Source organism: Drosophila teissieri, chromosome 3L (genome assembly GCF_016746235.2).
Source record: "Drosophila teissieri strain GT53w chromosome 3L, Prin_Dtei_1.1, whole genome shotgun sequence".
Taxonomy (NCBI): domain Eukaryota; kingdom Metazoa; phylum Arthropoda; class Insecta; order Diptera; family Drosophilidae; genus Drosophila; species Drosophila teissieri.
In genome coordinates this window covers 14249196-14271376 of record NC_053031.1, presented here as the reverse complement: position 1 = coordinate 14271376, position 22181 = coordinate 14249196, and the positions used below count along the sequence as shown (strand labels likewise).

Genomic DNA, 22181 nt, shown 5'->3' with positions numbered 1-22181 from the left:
CTTCTGGGGACTGATAAACGTATTTTCGCGCCAGCAAAAGGCATTCAACCCAATCGGGAGTCAAGCGATAGGCCTATGGGCTGCTCATGGGTATGATAGGAATTTCGGGTATAAAAGCTGCAGCGAGCGGACTGGAAAATGCAGTTGCCTGCTGGTCTGAGTTACAGCAAGCTAAATCCTTCCGAGCTCTCCAATCCTTCAGTTTTCCAAGTGATCAGTGATCAGTGTTCAGCAATAGTTACAAGCAAGATGAACAGAATCCTGCTCTTGGTGGCCTTTGCGGCTGGCGTTGTGGCTGCTGGAAGGATAACTACGAATCCGGACCGGGTTCAGGGTATTGGTAAAGTGGTGACGCCTGAAAGAAAGGCTTCAAATATAATCTTATTCCTCTTTCCCCCGCAGACCGCATGTCCTTGGAGGATCTGCAGCGCCAAAAGTTCATCCTGGACATCGTACAGAACATTCGCCAGCCGCTGCAGCAGAGTGAGCTCATCAATCTGGATGTGGGTCTGATTGTTGACGGTCAGCGTTATCGCGGCGGCATTGATGAGGTGATGCAGCGCGTCATCGATCTGGATCGCCAGCGTCGCCTCCTGGACGAGCACCAGGTGTACTCCGTGGGTCGTTTGGAGGATGTGCAGCAGCTGCGCGGCATATACCGCCTGCTGGTTCGCGCCCAGGACTTTGATACCCTGCGCCGCAACGTGGTCTACCTGCGCCGCAACATTAATCCCGTTCTGCTGATCAACGCCTTGGCTCTGGCCATTCGCGACCGCGAGGACACTCGCACCCTGATCGTGCCCGCTGTCCAGGAGCTGCTCCCCGAACTGTATCTGGATGAGGAGGTGATTCAGCAGGTGCGCGGAGTCCTCAGGGAGCAAACCCAGCGCCCCTCGCTCATGGACATTGTGGGTATGCGCCAGCGGACCATGAACCCCGTGATGAGCATCCTGATGCCCTGGCGGGAGATCCGCATGCAGATGGCTCTGAGGAAACAGCAGAATCTCCAGAACGTTTTGGGCCAGAAACGCATCGTTGTTCGTGCCGATAACGAGGGACAGATTGAGGGCACTTCTCTGCTGACGGACGATATCGAGTTGCAGAACTTTGTCCAGAATCTCATCCAGGAAATAGCCCTTCTGGACGATGTATCCCAGGTGGAGCAAAGCCAACGGATCAACACTGAGCAACGAGAGGAGCAATGGATCGGTCGCAATCGCGTGCAGTCCCAGGATTACAACCAGGACAGGTACCTGGGTCAGGATGTGGACACTGGACGCCTACTGCGCGTGAACCGCCGCCGCCTTCTGGAGCAGCAGGATCAAGATCAGGTTCAGAACATCTATGGCAACCAGAAGGATCGTTTCCAGCGACTCCTCCGCCGGGATGAGAACGATGATGACGATGATCAGGATGTTCGCATGGGTCGTGTCCAGCTGCAGCGTGGAATCAGCCAGGGAGGTCTCCGCACTGGAGGAGTTCGTAGCCTGCCCACCGTGAGCGTGAACAGTGACCGTCTGCTCCACGTGAGTCGCCGCCGCTTGAATGCCATTCAACAGGATGAGGAGCAGGATCAGCTGAACGGTCGCCAGCGTTTCATAGGCTTGGTGCGAGGAGACCGCCTAAGCGAGGGTCGTCGCGTTGGTCAGCTGGATGATGTGCGTCAGGAGCGTCAGAACAAGGACCGCATCTCGACACAAGGTCGCACCTTCGGCGTCCAGCAGGAGCGTCAAACCTACGCCGACCAGCTGGAGAGCGTGAGCCGCGACGATGAGCGATTGGTGCATGTTAACCGACGCCGCCTTAACCAAGACAACCAAGACAACCAGGACAACCAGGACAACCAGTACAACCAGTACAAGCAGTACCACCAGTACAACCGGTACAACCAGGACAACCAGTACAACCGGTACAACCAGGACAACCAGTACAACCAGGACATCCAGCAGCAACAGATTAACTATCTCCGCAGGGTTGACTCCATTGGCGAGGGTCGCCGCGTCATGGGTGAACGCCCCATTCAGGATGAGGACATTCTGAAGCTAATCCGTGGCGAAAACCGTCTGAAGCTGATGACCGACGATGAGATCCTTGATATGCTCAAGAGGAACCGCCAGCAGCGTCTGCAGAAGTACATAGACGAAGAAGAGAACGATGACAACGATGATGATGAGGATGAGAATGTGGTGCGCCGACAGGGACTACGAAGCCGTCGCAGCCTTCCCAATCTCCGTCAGCCGAACAGCCGCCGCAGCGAGATTCTCCTGCACAATCTTCGCCAGCTGGTGGCCCGCCTTAACCAGGAAAGCATCGCCCAGAGACAGCTGATCGAGCGGCAGCAGCCGTGGATCAACAATCCCCGTCTGACGCAATCCGAGCGATATGGCCTTCGCCTGAACCAGATCCGCATCGATTCCCAGCGCAGCCGTCAAGTCCTCGCCCAGATCGGCCAGATTGAGCAGCGCCTGCAGCAGGTGCTGAGCCAGCTGGATAACAGCGCGCTGCGGAGCCGGACGATCGATCAACGCCAAGTGGAATCCCTGATCGCCGATGACCTGTTGGGTCGCCTTGGCCAGGTGGGCATCATGACCCTCATCCGTCAGGTGGTCCAGGACAACAACGCTGAGCAAATCGATCGCAGCGGCCTGGGCATCCGCCTGAGCGATCCCGTCGTGCAGTTTACCCTGCGCCAGATTGTAAGGATCGTGGACGAAAAGCGCGATACGATTCTTGGTGCCTACCCCCAGGAGGAGCTGCAGATGCGCGGTGTTTTGATCAATGATGTTCGCGTGGACAAGCTGCGCACTCGCATCGAGGAGCACGACTTGGATCTGGGCAACTTGGTCGAGCAGCAGGTGCAGGGTATCCAGCAGGAGATTGTGGGACGCCAGCGTCGCCTCAACAACAAGGACTTCACCATTGACATGGACATCACCTCGGACCAGGATCAGCAAGCCATCATTCGCGTCTTCCTGGGACCCGCAGAGGATCAGCAGGGAAGGCAGGGAGTTTCCCTGGCTGAGCGCCGCCGTGACTTCGTCCTCCTAGATGCCATCCAAGTGCAGCTGGAAAATGGACGCAACCGCATCCAGCGCAGGTCCATCGACATCCCCTGGACAACGCGCGATGTGACGCCTCTGGTGGAGATCTACCGCCAGGTGATGCTGCAATTGAAGGGCCAGCAGGAGCAACAGGTCATGGGCATCCAGCAGCTGGTCGGCGAGACCGGACGCTTCCCCCAGCACTTGCTGCTGCCCCGTGGCAGGCCCGAGGGTCTGCCCATGCAGCTTCTGGTCGTGGTCTCTCCTCTGGCTGAGCTGCCGGAGCAGGACATCGTGCCCGACATCACCATTGGCATCGGCGCCGCCTCCCTTCGGGATGCCCGCCCATTGGGTTATCCCCTGGACCGGGTCATCCACAACGAGCAGGAGCTCCTGCAGTTGACCAATGTCCTGCTTAAGGATGTGGTCATCATTCAGGAGAACTAAGTTTCTCAGGAAGAAAACCCGATCGTCTGGCCAGCTGCTTTTCCATGGACCCATCTGAGCATCCCCTATCGAACCCTAGTTTTAATCAATCGAACGTAAATCAATTTACAATAGCAAAATGTTAAATACTCTTGTAACTCATCTATATATGTAATAAAGTTCTTTGCAAGCAATGCAAACAAGCATTAAACCATTGTTGTTTACTCTTTCAACCCAAATTTGTAAGAGTTTTAAAATCCAGAACATTGCCTACTCCTTTTAAGGAAACCTCTTGCTATTAATCGCTCTCCTGAAACTGAAATTTCGGTCCTTATGGAAATTGTCACTTTTCTCGATTTTCCCCCAAAATGGTTTTATCGTTTTATAGCACCTCATGCCCAAGTGCCGTTCACCTGACTGGCTTTTCTAATTTCGAAAAACAATTTCAATGCAAATTGCATGTCCATCGGGTGGGGAGCGGGGATGAGGGGCAATGCAATGGGAGTTGGTAGGGATTACAGGCGGCTGCCACGCCCACAAACAATGCACGCCCACAGAACAAGCGGATGGCCAGGATAGCCAGACAATGCAGCAACCAAATGGCTGGCAGGCAACCCATCCTGGGCACTATAATAGACTTTTCTTATTCTTGCCACACAACTCAATTTGCAACAACGCCAGGAAAATACGTATACGAATACATACTCGTATAACTGAACAACCATGGCGCAGACGCCCAGCGAAGCGTCAATTGCCAAATTAATTGGCCGTAAAAAATTGAAAATGAAAATATAATCACACTTTCCGTTGTCGAGCTTTCGTTGTCACTGGCTGGCTGGTTGGCTGCCTGGCTGGCTCAGGTCCAAACGGATCCGGCTTTTAACCCTCTATATGTGCCCGGCTATAGAAGCGTTTTCCCATCACGTCCGGATATAGAAGTGGGTCCTGGGATTGGGATTGGGACTGGGGGGCAGCTGGGGGGAGGTCGACCAACCAAAGGGCGGCAGACATTTCACCGCAGGCGGTTAAACGTTGCATTTTTCCAGGTTGCCCCGTACTCCACCTCCACCTGAGCTGATACCCTGTGGCAACTGGTTACTAAAGGGGTAGCATTGAAATGGATTCATCATAAATTATCATTGAGAATATTGATATTATTATTAGTTATATACATTTATTTAAAATATTTCTTTATGTTAATGACGGCAACTAAAATATTTCCATTTAAGTTCCACTTCTAACTACAAAGTGAAATGGTTTGAAATACAAGTAAAACGGCTTTGATTATTTCCAATTATACTACATGTTTGAATTCTTTAGATGTGGAAATATCTGTTGCTCCTAACATTTTTAATTTAAAGGGAGTTGCAACTTAGTCGATCACTTCCTAGTCTTCCTCGTTGCTCTACGAATGGCAAAGAATGTGGCACGTTGCATAATGGAAAAATGTTCGCACTCGACCTGATACTGTTTCGCCGACTTTTGCCGCCTCAATGCACTTTCATTATCTTCGAGTGCTTCGCCGTGGCTTTCATTTTATTTTGCTGCCACCGCTGTTGTTGTAGTTTCTGATGCGCCTTTTTTGTATTTCGTATTTTGTATCTTGTAATTTGAAATTTAAAATCTTGTTTTCTTTAGTTTGTTGTGTCTGATGAGCTGATTAGGCGCTCCCCAGAGTTGGGGCATTACACGAGCTATTAGGCAGCCGCCTAATGCGAAAGTAATTATGTCTTGTTAATCAGACAGAGGCTGTGCGGGGGGCCAAAGGGTATTTAACCCGTAAGTTTATCGGCCCTGCCCCTGCCCCCCTTCCCCCCATTCCCAAGTCCGAGCTGAAGGTAGCTGAAAGGCGAAAACTTTTGTGATTAGCGAGCGCCCCTTGGCAGCGGTGCAGATAGCGTCTTGAGAAAATCCAGAAGGGACACTTCAAAATATAGTTAATAGAGTTAAAATAAGATTATATAGTAACACAATTAAATACAATTTTTTAGTTTAAGAAATAGATTTGTGAGGCAACAATATTTAGATAACATTGCAGAGTAAATACTCATAAAAGCTAATAAAATAGTTTCTTAAACTTTCTTAGCTACATTAAGCTCAAGATACCACAATTAAAAATCAAATGTATAGTAAAAGCATTTTATAATGATCCAGTTCTATAAACGACCTATTTCCAGAGATAATGTTTTAAATAATAATTTGTATAAAATGCTTGCACCAAGCCATTCTGGTTTTTGGTCAAGTGCTTTTGAGCCGGAAATGCTCGCATAATTTATGTTCTGCCTTGGCGCTCTGGCAACGGAAATGCCGGCGCGTAGTTTTGCCGCGCCCACAAACTCACAGCGAGATGTTTGCCAAATTTCGTAGCATACTATTCAGCGGGAAAAGTTTGTGGCACGCAAATTAGCGGCCACGTTTGTTTCGCCGCGGGAAGTGGCACGGGGCATGTTGCGAAACTTTTTCAGTTATGAATATAAAGTTTATTTATTAAGCAAACAAGTTGGCGCTCTTATCTGTGCCGTGTTCTCTGATGGTCCTTTCTCTGTCAGTTCTTTTTGTGGTTGCCAAACAATTTCACAATTTCACAATTTCGCAGTTAGTTGAGCTCTCTAGTGGCAAAAAGGCAAGGAGCCTCGAACAAACTGCACAAAATTCGCTTCAGTTGTGGGTGGAATTAACTGAACGACCCTTTTTTGGTAGTTGCAAAGAATGCAAAAGTGAAGGGTTTTGTGCCATTTACAGATAATTTTCAAAGACGAATGTACTTCTAGCAGTTCAAAGAGCGAGAGAAGAAAAGAGCAGTACTTCAATGAAATATTACAAAAAATAATTATTATTCTACTTCAAATATGTTAAATATAACTTATTAAGCTTAAAAGCTTAATAAAAAGGACACAAGTGAAAAATCGCAAATTAAAAAGACATCAGTCGCAACCCTTTGTTGCATATAGAAAATATTTAGAAAAACTACCCATCGGATGTGGGGCAAATGATTTCTGGGCTTTTTTCTTTGGCCACCTTTTCTGGGTGGACGTGTGGAAAATATTGGACGGAAAGGAGGCGTGAGCTGTTTTCAAATCAACTTGGACCGAAACCCTTCGTTGCCCCACTCCAACTCCAAAAGCGAGGCATTGAAAAATGTACAATAAACATTTTTACACGCTGCCGCTGGTCGGGAGGCTATCAAGTTGAGCAGAAAACTTTTCGCCATTCATGCAGATGTACACGACAAAAAATTGCTAACAAACGGAAATGTGATATACGCGCGACAACCGAAACACACACAAAGGCTAATGGAGCAGGGCGTGGAAGGGGGCGTGGCGGCAACAGTGGCGTAGATGGGGGTCCTTGGAGCTTGTAATCATGTAGTTTACATATATACTATTTTACTATGTGTAATTACATCACTTACTTAATACATAATTCGAAGTAACACAGTTTTCCTCTCGTAGAGAAATCAAGAGAAGTGAAAAATTTATTTACATACCATTTCCATACTAAAACCCCTTAAGCATTCCCCTTTAAAGAAGCTTGGCCTCAGCCTCTGGGAGGGATAGCCATGCCAATTGCTACTGAAAAATGTATTCTGAATATAAACGTCTATGCTGTATAGGTGAGATCTATAGCTACGTGGCAATCGTCTTGTATTCTTCTCGCTCTCACTGGTCTATTCAATTTGTTTGTGAATTAAAATGATGGAGGAAGGAAAAAAAAACGGGGGACCGTCGAAAAGAAAATACCGTCATGCGTTGCATTGTCAAAAGGATTTTTTCTCTTCTCCGGCTTTTGTATGATTGAAAGACACCCACCTCAACATTTGAAGGCCCCCAGCTCACCCACTACCCACTATATTCCATCTTAACTGACACGCTTTGGCGCATTGGTTGATAAACGCAGAGGGGAAAGGAGTTCTTACTGGAGGCTTTCCTTCGAGTGGGATTAAAAAAATGTTTACTCAGAAGCGCACAGGACATTTTAATACCCACCAGAGTCCAGGGTAGCAAGGGTGTTAAAGGATCTTTGAAGACAACACACATTTATTAGAAATTATAACTTATCTTATCGAATCACTTAAATAGACTGATGATAATTTTCCTTTACCTTTAAATGAAATTCTAAAACTACATTTTCAACTTAGAAGTGCATAGAGTGAATAGAACTACAATTTGCACCCCTAATGCAGGTTTTAAATGCATTTTTAAATATCTTTTAAATATATGTTTGTTATTTTCACGGTACCCAATCTTCGAGTCCCAACAATCGATGCCATCCTAGCATAACAGGAAGATCCGGATCCTGTGAGATGGTGGAGAGATTACGAGAACCGGAAGGGATACGGACACAGGTATGGAGCATGGTTTGGGGAGAGAGAGCTGTATTCCCACTTTGACGTGACATGTTCCAATGACAAACTAATAGTTAACGCAAAATATTTTCAATTACTGTTGCTTCTGCTGTTGCTGTCACAGCAAAATCAATCAATTTGCAGCCACAGACACGAAAGCCATTTAATTTCTATTCCCGCACTTTTCCATTTTCCTTGCCGCTTGGATATATTTTAAACGCAAATTGATTTTGTGGCCACAGATTGCAGCGGTAAATGCATTTTATCCAGAATTTCTATAAAATGGTTACTTTTTTGTACTTCACGTGTACTTTTTTGCCCAGCCCATCCCAGCTCACTGTGATTTGGCCAACTAATGAGGTGTGAAAATGTGGCAAAACCATTTTTGCTGCGTTCGCCATGTACGCTGCAATTAGAATGAATTTATGAAGGACTTCACGCAACGTTCGGGGTAAGGGGAGAAGCGGCAAAGTATGCTATAAAAATGGGATTTGCCTCGAATTGGTTGCGGCTTATTTGCTATTCACACCACAACAATGTAAACAATGCCCGGCCCGAGGACACCCCCCTCCCTCATACCCCATCCCCCATCCCGGGCAATCCGCTCTGCCTTATCCCCTATATCTTACCACCCCAGTGGTGCTGGAACCCACAGGCAACAGTGAAAAGCAATAAAACGCGCTGGCCAGAGACACTGAGATACTCACAATGCTGAAGCAAATTTGTTGCAAATCAAAACAAATTCCAAGCCGTCGACACGCACACAAAAAAGCCACTATTCTGTACTTAATTTTCTATATACGCAGATTGCATACTCTTTCCCGCATTTGCTCAGTAATTGGAAATAGTAAAGATAATAAATATATACTTATTAAAAACTATGACCCTGCTTACCAGTCACTCTTCTAATATTAGTAAGTAATTTGTTTAACCTATGAGTGCAATCTAAAATGAATGAATTAAGTATTCATTCATTAATAATAAATCATTTTTTAAGAAAAAGAATACGACAATGATCAAGTTTTCCTAAGTATAGGCGATGATTTCCTACTCCTTTGTTTATGTAATACACTTCCACCACAAAGTCCACTTGTGGCTAAAAAGCCTTCCACTCCAACCCATCCACATTCACCCATCTACGCACTCACCCTTTACGAAGGGACTTCGTTCCATCAACTTGATGAAATTCCACAACAATTTATGCAATCAGTTGGACACAACATAAAAAAGAGAAGGGAAATAATACAAATATGAGCGGTTCACAGAAAGGAAAACCATTTCAGGCTGCACTGCAGGACCAGAAAATCCCTCCACCGAAAAAACCCGCTGCCGAGCACAATCCCTCTTAAGCCTTTTTGAATATTTTTGACACGTGCGCTGCAATTATTTTATTACCCAAGCCAACCACCCACCGCCCACTCTATTTGGCCGTGTGCAGTGTGCCACGCCCACTCGATTGCAAACAGAGCAACAAGAAGGGGGCGGCGGTTAAAAAAAAAGAAATATTCGCATTGAGGGAAGGCCAACAATGGACCGGCAATTGATGCAATTCATTGAAAATTTTGATGGCAACTGTTTAGACTAAAATTGCATTAAGTCACCAAAGGCTTTTGTTGCCGAGAAGTGGAACTGAATGGTAACCCAAACAATTGCCAATCATTTTCGCTTTCGCGCAATTGCATTCACGATTTCCACGAACGTGCCTATCTAAACAAAAATAAAAGAATACAGAACACAAATCAACCAAAATGTTGTTTTAAATACGCGTCTACGCCGCGTTTAAATAATCTATGGAAATTACGTTCGGTGTGGGCATATATGCACATACACATACACATGCAAGTATATACCTTAATAATGATGCCATTTGTTTGGCCATAGAATTTTTGTTGTCGCTGTTTGTGTTGGCAATAAAATTTGGCTTTGCCACATAATTCAAATTGTTAATCGCGTTTAATGGCGGGCATTTATCAATATTTTCTTCATGTTGCTGAATGCAAATTTTTGTCCTCCTGCGGAGCCATAGAATGGGACAGAAAATCGGGGGGAAAGAGAAGGGGACAGAGCTCAGTACCTCCTAAAGCCACCCCAAAAATGGGGTCTATCAGTCCAATTCCAATGGCTCCTTCATTTGCGGTCTTAATGTTGAGTTGACAAAGCCAAAACAAAAATGGCGGCTAATATGGCCACAAATAAATATGTGGGTAAAGTCTTATTTTAGGGGGTTATTTTGGATATTGTAGATAAAAGATTTGAATTATTTAATAATGCTGTGGGTACAGCTCTTAATTAGCATGAAGAAAAGGTCAGATATTTATTTATATATATATTTATTAATATGACTTATTCATAGGGATTTATTACATTAATATCCCATTAGTTTAAAAAAGAAAGATGATTGTGTTTAAACAGTTTGATAGAAGTCACCATGCTATATTAAAACACATTTGAATATATTAAATAATGGTGTAAAAAGATGATTTTTCCATCTATATATGACAACGCCATATTCTTGGCCAAGTACATCCCCACTTAGAATGGGGCGGAAATAAAGCGCAGCGGTCATAGCTGCATCTGATTTGGGGATGTCCCGCACTTCTTTCCATATATATGTATGTACGTAAACCGCCCTTAGCTGCGAAGTCGGTCCTCCCCTTGGCGAAAACCCCCCGCCCCAATGTGCTTTTAATGCGCACCATTGTGTCAAGATAAAGGAACGGAAATTAGCACGATAGCAGGAAGTTGGCATCGTCGTTGACGTTGTTCTTGTGCTCCACCTCGACTCTCGACCACTCCACATAAAAACAGCAAGGAATGAAGGCCAAGACGGTGGCGATAATATAAAAAAAGGGGCAGCGGACACAACAACAGAAATGGGGGCGTGAACATCCACTGGAATCGGAATTGGAGTCAAAGTCGGACAGCCACAAATAATAAGGCGAACGGAAATGAAATACAATACCCGAGGAATCCCAGAAGAATGGAAATGGTCAACATGGAGATGCCAATCGTGGTTTCATGAAAATGCCTTTAAGCTTGACTTTCACTTTTATGGCAAGAGAAGCTTAAAAAAGCGAGAAGGTGATTACTTAAAAGAATTCTTAAATAATTACTATGCTACGCAAGTGACTATTTCAATAACATATATTTCATATATATTTTTTAAGAATGAAAATTAAATTTACATTTAAATTTAAATAGATGTTGAAAAGTTCTACTTATGTGGGAACTAACTAGATTAAATAAATGCATTGCTATGGAAAAGAAAATTAATAACTGGTGATAGTGAAAGCATTACGATTTTAGGAATCCTATTTAAAAAAATATATATATTTTAAATGCATTTTATTATCCTCATTTGTAAGGTCAGCAAAGTTTCGAAAGAATTCAGCTAAGCCTTATCCCCAAACCCAATTTAGTACCAACAATTGAAAAAATTAATAAGCCCCAAAGTGCGAAAGAACTTTTCGTTTTCTTTTTAATTGCGGGGATTTGGGAAAGAGGATTTCACTTTTTTCTTATCAACCACAGGCAAATTAGGCGCTAACAGAATGAGAAGAAAGGCCAAGAAGAGAGAATGCTGATTGTCGTCTATTCAGATAATGTTTTTTTTTTCGTTTATTATATTTTTCGGGAGCTATGGATGAAAAAAAAGTCTCGCACTCACACACAAAGTCAATTAGGCAAAACGTTGCTGGCAACAAAGTGAAAACAATTCGCATTTAAATTTGCGCATTCTTAGAAACTTCGCCGCGAAATGGGGGGTGGAGTTGGGTTGGGTGGGCGGTGTGATTTGGTGGGCGGGGCTGTGTGTAAGTTGGCGTAAAATACGTGCATATTACTGCGCTTATCTAGGAACAAACACGCCCAGGACTCCATTTCCCGGCCTGGACCCACAGATGACGACTGCTCCTTGATGACGATTCCCGTCTCTCTTTTCTCTGCTTTTTGTTAGGGGAATTGAATGGGATTGTTGGTGGTCGTATTGTGTGCATTTGTTTTTATGCGAACGTTTGTGCCAGTGACAAACCAGCCACATCCACATTCACTTCCACATCCACATCCTCCACCACTTCAAACACTTTGCACCCGCCTAAGCAACACATCCTTCCTTAAACGTTTCTTGCCTGCCAAATGTTGCCATCGCATGCACGCAAAAAAACTAATTATGCGAACTTTTCAATTTTATTTCCTAAGATTTTAAGTTAATGGTAATGGTTAAGATACCTTTCTGAAGTTAAAGTTAAGGTTACGCTAATAATTAATTAATTTACATCTCAGTAAATAAATATAATTTACTGACTAAACCTATTAAATATTTAAGGACTTATCATTTCGAGTTTCTAAAAGACGGATAAGCAAATTTGATGTCTTGAAACATATTATCAATAAAATAACACTTTCCAGAACACATTCAATAGAAACCAGTTTATCTTACTTAGAACTTTTTTCCAGTGTATTTGAGATTGTATAGCTCTCGGTTTTGCTGGGTTTGAGTGTGGTTTTATGTATGCATTGTATTGGCCTGGCATAATAGACACATTTAATTTTACTATTATGCCTTTTTGTTGTCATCGCATTCGTATAATAAACCGTTTTCCTTCGTTTTCAAGTTTCTGTTTTGGGGCGGCAGGATTCCCATTCCGTTTTGTATGCCATTTTGTCAGTCATTTAAATGATTTTCCGCAGAAAGGATACTAAAAATCTGTGTGCTGCTGTTAGTCAAGGAAATTATCTGCGAGCATGTAGGAAAGTTAAAAATATATATTATCTTTCAATGAAGTAATCGAACTTCCATTTGATGCAATTTAATATAAATATATGTTGATCACTTAATAATTGATTTACTTTATTAGTGTCATTTCATTTTTAGTATTTTATATAAAAGTAAAATGTATAATCCTTGGAAATTGATTACATTTCATATAATGGGTCTAAGGTTAATTATAATTTACACGTCTATGTTTTAACTCCGATTGTGTGCGTGCTTTGAAATCCATATTGATATGGAACCCACTCCCACATTCAGACGTATGTGTTTCAACTAGCGAGCATTCAATTAAGAAGTTTAGGCACTTAGCATACATTATCGCATAATAGTTTCAGGCCTGGCTATGAAAGATTATCACATCCTTCAGGGTTTTGGCCAGCACCGGGACAGACACCCCATCGAACTGCGACTCCAAGCCATTCCATTCGGTGAGTTCCACGAGTAATTGCAATTTGAGGCCTTCTCCAGTCCCCCTCGGCAGTAGAAGATGTGGCGGGAATCGGTTGGAACTGGTCACATCTGTTGATGGGTAAGCGGCCTCATAGAGTTCACTTAGAGTGTGTTTGGGATTGGCTGTTGGGAATGCACGTTCGAGTTGATTTAAGCCGCGTTTTAGGGAACACTTAAAGCTGTCCAGGTGTAAACGCGGTCTCAACTGATTCGGTAGAGTAAAATACATCCTCGCCTCAACGACCTGGTCCTCTGGAGCAACTATATCCAGGCCAATACTAAAGGTTTCATGATTAAGACAACGTTGTCTAGCCACGAGATGACGGCGCAGGAATCGTAGATTATTGCGCTGTGATAGCAGCAGTTGCTGGTCAATTAGGTTGATGAGATCCGTGGTCATGTATTCCTCAAAGGTCACCAGGCGACTAACTTGAATATCAACTATTTTTGGGGGCTTTCTGCCTCCTATATTTGCAAGTATATCTGCATTTTCATAACTCTGCAACAATTCATTTATCCGAAATAGGAGCGAGCGGTAGATGGGATCTCTAAGATTGGACGTAGCCGAGCCCAACATAGTAGGTTGATTTATCCCGCGTCCATTGACAGCCAGGCTTAATTGGCGACACATATGAAGGTAGTTATTACCAATTATTCCACCCGCTATAGATAAATCATCCATAGAATGGTTATTTAGTTTAACAGCCATTTCAATTTGCTCCTTTAAGTTGTCTATTGTCAGGTCAAGGATGCCTTTGACAGCTTCGATATTCAAGGTTGTGCCTTTGTATGGAACACCACCGGTTGTCATCAGCGGCGGATCGATAAGATCCATAGATCTTTGGCCTGTGGCCAAATCTTCCATGGTCAAAGCAGCCACAAACTGATGCAGATTGTACACATATAATTTCGAGTTATGAAAATGGGATCCCAATGCCATCTGATTTATGTAGTTGACTTCATCGAAGGATCCCCGAAATGCTACCAGGCGATCACCATCTACAATAATGGGCTCATTGGTCTTTTCCTTCCCTTCCTCAATGGATAAAATCAGTCGATTTATCAGACTGTTCCAGTGAGAGTTGAGTTCCAAGTCCAGACTCAGATAAGCCACTTTGCGTTCATTATCAATGATCAGGGGAACGGTTGGAATAGGTTCTTCCGTCCAAGATTGCTTGGGATTTCGATACCCCAAAAGGATATCCATCCATCTTCGCTTCGGTGTCACCAGCCTAATGGGTGTCAATTGGTTCCAGGTTACTTCCTGGGCCGCCAGGATCACCTCCTTTTCTAAATAGAGCTGTGGCAGCACCTCAAACATGACTGGCATCCCAAGGTCCTTGGTGTCCTGCCTTTCCTCCACTGCCATCTGCAGGGCGTTTACAAAGAGCAGAGGATGGAAGTGTATCCTGGCATAGCAGGCATTTCGCTGGAAGGATGACCAATCCAAAGCCTTGGTCAAGAAACGATAGATTCCCAACAAATTCTGGGGCATTTCCTCATCGAGCTGATTAAAAATGGCAAAGGGACCTGGAATTCGATTCTGATGCACTCGCTCTTGAAAGTCTTTCATATATCTCCACGTGCCCTGTAAGATAAATGTATTACTATATATTTTCTATATCGTATTGTGCTGTATATAGTATAAACACATTTTTATTAATTGAAACTTACCTTCTTATAGCTTCCAGGATCGTCATTAAATTGGCTCCCCATTGCTATGAGTTCCTCATGAAGCAAAGGTTTGTGGACTTGAATGAGCAAATTCAGGAGGAAATGCTGACGACCTTGCCTCTGAATATAATCCACTTCAACACTTGGCAAACCAAAACGCCTCCCAAAGGGGGCCAACTTCCAAGGACTGCCAAAACTTTCTGTTCCATCTTGAAGAACGATCAAACAAAGGCACACAAACGTTAATCTTAACATTTTGACGCAGACTGATCGGTGACATCAACTGACTTCTGCATATATTTGCAAAAGCAATTGCATTATTTTTATACCCTTACAGAGTGTATATTGGTTTCAGTCAGAAGTTTGCACCGCAGTGAAGGTACATGTGGGCCCTTATAAAATATATATATTCTTCATCAGTTTAACCATTCAAAAGCTATCTGCATAGGCATTAATGGAAATAAATTTACCCTCGGTATTAATTATTAATTAAAAATATTAGAAAAGATATCATAGTTCTGTAGTTTTTGATAATATATTCGATACACACCACCTTTTTTAAACTTATAATTTTAGCAAGGGTATATAAGCTTGTGCTTGCCGAATCTAGCTCCCTTTCTGTTTTTGTTTTCAGTGAAGACACACTGAACTTGGTTATCTCTGCGGTTGATTGTGAGCAAAGCTTAAGAGAAAGTGAGTATTGCAAATTATTCGTAATGTTCAAAAGCCTATTTTTGGTCAGACGTAAAGTGTAATATAAGTACATACATATAAGGAATCATAAAATTGCAAGGGCATTTATTTTAAATCGGCTTCTATTCATATTACATCGAACATCGCAATGCCAAGAAGTATGAACAGACACTGACTATCGGTCTAGTAAATACTTTTTTATGCATCATTATACCCGTTACTCATAGAGTAAAAGGGTATAATAGATTCGTTGAAAAATATGTAACAGGCAGAAGGAAGCGTTTCCGACCATATGGTCGGTATAACTTTATATAAAGTATATATATTCTTGATCAGGATCAATAGCCGAGTCGATCTGGCCATGTCCGTCTGTCCGTCCGTATGAACGTCGAGAACGTCTAGAAAGTTGAGATCAAGCATACAGACTTCAGAGACATAGACGCAGCGCAAGTTTGTCGATTCACGCACCCCGCAGACCGGACCCCGCAGCCGAACATATCCAGCTACACTAAAACAAATTCGTTTTTATTGGCTCAACAAGAAACATTATGAAATAAATGAAGCGCAAAGACCCAGAACCAAACATTGCTGATATACAAATGTTCATATGAACTATGTAAAAATAAAGAAATGAGATTGCTAAGTGCTCGTTAAGTCTTTGTCCTTCAGCCCAAATCTCGTGCTTCTTGTAGCATTTATTATTCATCAAGAACTTGAACTAAATAGTTCTTAATTTTCGTGGTGTGTAGAATTACTTGGTCGGATGTTTCTGCTTCTGCGATCTTTTCTTTGGCACTTTCTGGGATGAGATGATGATTGGCGATGCTTCGATGGGATCTGATTGACTCGTTGGAATTCTTTTTGGTCTCCTTATACTTATAGTACGGACTAATTAAACTTATAGGTGTACTGATATCTAAGCGGGGAGGTTTCCCGGAATGTGTCGGTGTCGGAGCCATCATCCTCATCCCCCGATGAGGGCGGCGTCTCCAGCATGGGCATCGAGAGGTCCAGATAGGCATCGTTGGGATTGCTACTAGCCTGCTGCAGGATCCCGTCGAAGCTCTCCACCAGCTCCGCGAACGTGGGTCGTGCACAGGACTCAAAGTGCCAGCACTGTCGCATTACCACGTAGATGTTCAGGGAGCACTTGGACGGCTTCTCCATGCGCTGACCCGTAATCAGGTAGCTGTAGAGCTCCTCGGCGGACAAAATGTGCGGGTATGGCTGATCGCCATAGGTCATGATCTCCCACAGCAGAACACCATAGCTCCAGACGTCGCTCTGCGAGTCGTACTTCTTCTCCTGCAGCGACTCCGGCGCCATCCACTTGATGGGCAACCGTCCGTTGGTGTTCTTCCGGTAGTATTCCGTATCCTGGATATCCCTCGCCAGTCCAAAGTCGGCGATCTTCATAACGTAGCCATCGCTTACAAGGACATTGCGGGCAGCCAGATCGCGATGAATGCACTGAAAGAGTAAGATATAATAAGTATCTTTGAAAAGTAAACACAAATTCTTAGATGGACTTACCCGTCTTGAAGCGAGGTACTCCATTCCACGAGCGATTTGGAACGCGAACTTGGTGAGCTCCTTTTCGCCAAGCTGTTGAGTGGAAATCAGTGGCTTGTCATCCAGATAGCCATCGCTGTCACTCCGTCGCTGTGCAGCACCCGGTCGATTCTGCTTGAGGAAATCCTTGAGGTTGCCGTGTGGCGCATACTCCACGATCACCCACAGAGGACCGCCCTGGCTGCAGCAGCCCAGGAGATTGATGATGTTTATGTGCTTGCCAATCATTTTCATCACCTCCATTTCTCGCACCAGACTGGCCATGTCCGTATCCGTGTGCTCCTCCTTGACCATCTTGACGGCCACAATGGTTTCGGCCAGTTGCGGACTCCTTGGCAGACCCTCCGCCTCCGCCATCACTACGCGTCCAAAGGCACCCTCGCCCAGAATAGAGCCCAAGATGAGCTGATGCCTGGGAATCTCCCAGTTGGAGTCCAGCGGAAACTCATACTCATTGAAGCCCTGGGCAGGATCAGTACCACCTGTTCCCGTTGTGGAAACGGTCGTCCTCTGCTTCTCGATCCTTATCACTGGCATCTGAAGATCGCCGGAGCTGCAGCCACTGCCTTCCTCCCCGCCCGGGCGGTATATGATCACCTTCTTAGTCCACTGATGAACCGTTTCGATGCGGAGCTTCAGCAGCTTCTCCCTCCTCAGTCGACGCAGCATGAACGTTATGAAGGCACTGCCAAAGAGGAACAAGGCCACTACTGTAATGGCGGCCAAGGTAAACCCAAGCGGATGGGCGTGCAGCAGGGCGTAGATCTCCAAAGGTGGCAGTGGACTCACTACCCTTAGGTACACACTGGAGTTGCTCCGTCCCAGACCGCTTGAGGCCAAACAGGTGTACCAACCCTCCTGGTCAAAGGTCACATTTTGAAGCGTTAGAACCACTGAGTCGTTCGTCACGGAGAAGTTAAGACTCTGGATCTCCAAGGACTGAAGACCGCCCAATGTGGCATTCTTGAGGACAACCCGTTTCCAGCTGACCGTGGGATGCAGGTCCGAGTAGACGGTGCACTTCATCACCACGGTGCCATTGACTTTCACCGTCTGATTTTGCGGCACCACGATTATTGGTGCGGATCTCGTGCGATCGTTGATGAGGACGCTAAACTCAAACTGGTTGCAGCCCCTCGCGTTGCACACCTTACAGGTGTACATTCCCGAATCCTCGCTGGTGGCCTCCACGAAACGCAGGTTCCAGTTCTTTTGGACATAGGAGCCCAGTGCACGGTTCAGCGGCTTCCTGTCCTTCGTCCAGGTGATGTTCGCTTTCCCATACACTGGGCAGGCTAGATTGACGGTGTTTCCCGACAATGAGTGCTGCAATTTATTCAACTCTTTTTTCCACTCAGGTGGACCCTCGCCGCCTGGTGACTCTGCACCTGGATTTTCCACGTCCTCGTCGGTGTCCTCTCCTGCAGTGGCTGCAGTGGGCATTGGGCTGGCCACTGTGGTGGTAGTGGTGGTGGTGCGAGCCGTGGTAGTGTCTGAAGGACTGTACAGCTCCAGATAGGCGGCGGCCACAGTGCGTCCGACCTGGTTCTCGGCTATGCATATGTACCATCCGCCATCCACCATTTCGACATTTCCCAGACGCAGTACCTGTGGCTCATCCATTCGGGTAATCAATCTGGTAACGTCCACCGGTAGCTGGGACTGCTCTCTTAGCCGCTGCAACAGGTCATCGATGTTGTCCACATTCCCCTTGTGCAGCCACGTGATCTTCGGCTCCAGGGCGGAGTCCTCGAGGAGGCACTCAATGCTCACATTGTCCTCAAGGGCAATGCTGGCATTGCGGGGATAGCCTGGCTTTAGCATGGGCACTGTGTGACTTCTGCTAATCACCTCCAGCTGGGTGGGATTACTCCTTTGGCAGTCCTGTTCCACGCACAGCTCACAGTGATAGCTTCCAGCATCCTCCGGCTGCAGCTGCCCCACTGTCAGCGACCACCTTTTCAGCTTAATCCGCCCACGTCCGCCAAGGATTTGAGTGTCATTGTGCAGCCAGGATATGTTAACACCCTTTGCATCCGGATCCGTGGGACTGCAGCTCAACTGGAAGAGACCACCTGCGGTGCGTTGGACGGTTTGGGGCAGTGGTTGCAGCAACTTTAGGGAGCGACTATCGTTCAGGGGCTGGAAAAAGAGATCTGACTCCGGCACTGGACGGGCATCTTCCAACTTGACAAAGCTGGCGATGTCATTGCCAACTGGCTCCTTATGGCCCACAACCAGGGAAATATTGTACCATCTGTTCTGACTATCCAGGCAGCCGTAGTTCCCTGAATTTCCGGACTGTGCTCGTTCAAGTCGCAGAAGGGTAGCCCTCAGTTGGAACTTATCCTCGTAGAACCACTTGGCCATGGGTCGGATGCACTGCAGCGTGATGTCCATGTCGGAGAGGAGGTGCCGCTGGCGGGTACTGTTTTCCACAGTAACATCGATGAAGCAACGATGATGACCATAATCGCATCCCAGGTCCGCAGAGGCAGAGACGATCGCAATGATCATCACCAGCGTGATCGGCACTTTTGCCATGGTTCAAGTGGATTCTCTTGAGTTCAACAGCCAGCGAGATCTCGTATCTGGATGGGCACGATCGTGTACATATGGATTACAGTTGCGGTCGAAATAATATCACTTCCTGTGGGTATCTTCATTCGAATCCAGCTAAAGCAAACAGAGGAATTCAGAAATTAAGTTTTAGTAAAAACATATCATTGATTCTTAAAAAATATAACTCTTTGACGATTGATCTAACATTTGTAATAAATATGTATATCTACTTTTTTTACGTTTAAATAGAATTTAGAAGTATTACAAGCGATTCAACAATTGAATACAGAGTATCTTTACACTATTGTTTTGACCGCAGCTGTTTAAGTGGATCAATAAATATTGCCAAATCTCCGTCTCACTTTCTGCCTCTCCCTCGATTCCCGCTCCGTGTCATTTTATTTATTTATTATTATTGTTTAATATTTTATTGCCAACACGGCGCACAGCCAAGTCAAGTCTGTCCGCACCAATATGCAAAAATCCAAAGGAGAAGCAGCTGAAAAAAAGCGAAGACTGTGTGCCCTGCCTCCGTAATGAGCTCGACGACGTGGTCGAAGCCACCGAATTGCCGGACACACTCGTCGCCACCCACTACCAAAGGGGATCTCCATTATAACTTGTCTATATTCGACGTTCGCCAAACGCTTTTGTTGCTACGGCCTGCGCTCCTCGATTTCCATTCAACAAAATGCCAAACAGTTAGAAAATCACTAAGCTATTTGTGGAAATCAGTTGCTACAGTGGTAAGACACTTTTCAGTTTCTCCCAAGTACTTGCACTCACAAGGCAAACAGACAAGGTGCTAGAGAATTGCAACAGCAAATAGAGAAATACCTAAATGATTCGCCACAATCTGAAATAGCAACTAATTGACTTTTAGCTTTCATGTGAAATATGAGCCCAGCTTTTGCTCATTCCAAAAGTTCATTTATATCAAAGTTAATGTTTAGTGACTGCCCAAATATCTAAAAACTGACTCACACTGCTCAAAAATCTCAAAGTAAACACATAAACTTCCATAACAATTATTTGTCAATTAATTATTTATAAAATCACAAAGAAAGGGTGTTGAATAGTATGTATTAAAAATATTCATAATAGTATTGTCGCCAAATATTTGCTAAATAAAAATATGCATTTTTTATTTCAATGATTAATGATGATCGTATGGGGTAAATCCCCAGAATTGTTGGGTGCAAGTGCTAGTTCTATAGAACATCATGTTTTTAGCAAAATCCAAATATGGAACTAAGTTTAGCGAAATGTAGATCATTTTATTTCAGGCATTTTCATACGTAAGTATATAAATATTTTAATTAAATATAAGAATTATAATATTTTGAGCTTTTATGATAGCAGTAGAATCGTTTGACCACTGTGCCGTTTAATGAAATGTATTTTATTGTTTGTAAGACTTGCGACAACCGTTGCGATTGTCATTGTTGTTGTTAATATGGTGCTAGTGTTGCCAGTAATTGTTGTTGTTGTTTTAGCCGATATTGCCGCTAGCCATTTGACTTCAGGCCCGATTTATGTATGTATGCACACGCGTCGCAGGTTTTAATTTATTCAATTCCTTTTTTTCTCATTTGTGGCCAAATACGAGTCGATCGCTGTATTTGAAGTATGTATTATTGCGTTTCTTATTTTATTTTTTTTCTCAGTTCGTCATTCATTCAATATTATTCGATTTCAAGCCAGCGCGCACATGGCCAAAACCGTTTAGCTCACACCTTTTTATCTTGTGAATTATTATCGAGCGCATAAATCTAATGCATGACCACCGATTTGATACTTTAACTTGGTCAATCAGCTATTTTGAGAATAGAATAAGTTCTTTATTTGGAACCCTGGTTATTAATGCCATTTTCATTTTCTGGTTGCGAACATTAATTAAAGGTAAAAAGAATGTTTGGATCACGAGATAAATTATTCATTACACAATTGGCAACACTTCAAATTTATTTATTTATTTTGTTCATTGACTTTTATTATATAGTTACCGAGTTATATTATGTATCTTGTTTCTTTGTCTCACTTAAAATCGTATTCTCAACATTTGGTTATTTTGCAGACTTTTTGTTTTTATTTATCTGCACTTGACAAGATGTGTATTTATTTTACTGCTGGAACCATTCACTCTTAAATTATTTGTTGCTTTATTTTGGCTTTACTGCCGCTTGTCATTCCCAATGGGAATACAATTTATTTGCGCCATGCCACAACCCCAAAATCTTTGACCAAAAAATCACGTTCTTTGTCTTTTATTTTCGAGGAGCTGGGGAAAGGCAAATGAGATCGCAAAAAACATTGTCACTATGTTTATTCGGCTGTCAATCGCCCCGTTTGGGGATTGGATAAAAATCTCAAGACTCGGGAGGGGGAATGGGCCAGAGGAAGGCGCCTTGCATTTCCGCTTCGTTGCCAACTTTTATTTCCATTTGCCAAGCAAATATGAGAAAAAATTATGGAGGGTGGGGTGACCACTTCCGTTGCACTAACCGTAATCCGTAAAGTTTTTGGAAGGAATCGAGCGGAGCCAACCGATTGGCTTGAATGTGCGCAAACAACTGAAAGTAACGATCGAAACGGAAGAAACTTTTACGAGGTACACTCCGAACGTGACCGATCGAAGCGAGCAGAA

The 22181-nt window shown here is 44.3% G+C and overlaps 3 protein-coding genes across 4 annotated transcripts; 1 reads left to right on the top strand and 2 right to left on the bottom strand.

The window, feature by feature from the left end:
- The first annotated feature begins 249 nt into the window (after positions 1-249).
- On the top strand, positions 250-3488 carry LOC122617572 (fat-body protein 1). Of its 2 annotated transcripts, none has more exons than XM_043793483.1 (3): positions 250-334; positions 403-1812; positions 1930-3488. In XM_043793483.1, exons 1-3 carry the CDS (start codon positions 250-252, stop codon positions 3486-3488), a joined length of 3054 nt encoding a protein of 1017 aa, XP_043649418.1. The 2 variants fall into 2 exon arrangements, with proteins under 2 accessions (XP_043649418.1, XP_043649417.1); XM_043793482.1 differs by having other exon boundaries at positions 250-340.
- A 9426-nt stretch (positions 3489-12914) lies between these two features.
- On the bottom strand, positions 12915-14962 carry LOC122617852 (fat-body protein 1). Its single transcript, XM_043793871.1, has 2 exons — positions 14708-14962; positions 12915-14621 (listed from the first exon to the last, which is right to left on the bottom strand). Exons 1-2 carry the CDS (start codon positions 14960-14962, stop codon positions 12915-12917), a joined length of 1962 nt encoding a protein of 653 aa, XP_043649806.1.
- Positions 14963-15938: 976 nt separating this feature from the next.
- On the bottom strand, positions 15939-22099 carry LOC122616482 (fibroblast growth factor receptor homolog 2). Its single transcript, XM_043791944.1, has 3 exons — positions 22040-22099; positions 16934-19648; positions 15939-16870 (listed from the first exon to the last, which is right to left on the bottom strand). Exons 2-3 carry the CDS (start codon positions 19514-19516, stop codon positions 16289-16291), a joined length of 3165 nt encoding a protein of 1054 aa, XP_043647879.1. The 5' UTR covers positions 19517-19648; positions 22040-22099; the 3' UTR covers positions 15939-16288.
- Between the last annotated feature and the right edge of the window lie 82 nt (positions 22100-22181).

Coding starts and splice junctions, on each gene's coding strand:
- LOC122617852 (XM_043793871.1), bottom strand. CDS start 14,962: ATGTTAAGATTAACGTTTGTGTGCCTTTGTTTGATCGTTCTTCAAGAT. Junction 14,622..14,707: donor ATCCTGGAAGCTATAAGAAG/GTAAGTTTCAAT, acceptor TTTATCTTACAG/GGCACGTGGAGATATATGAA.
- LOC122616482 (XM_043791944.1), bottom strand. CDS start 19,516: ATGGCAAAAGTGCCGATCACGCTGGTGATGATCATTGCGATCGTCTCT. Junction 16,871..16,933: donor AGTACCTCGCTTCAAGACGG/GTAAGTCCATCT, acceptor TTACTCTTTCAG/TGCATTCATCGCGATCTGGC.
- LOC122617572 (XM_043793482.1), top strand. CDS start 250: ATGAACAGAATCCTGCTCTTGGTGGCCTTTGCGGCTGGCGTTGTGGCT. Junction 341..402: donor GGACCGGGTTCAGGGTATTG/GTAAAGTGGTGA, acceptor TTTCCCCCGCAG/ACCGCATGTCCTTGGAGGAT. Junction 1,813..1,929: donor CCGACGCCGCCTTAACCAAG/ACAACCAAGACA, acceptor AGGACAACCAGT/ACAACCAGGACATCCAGCAG.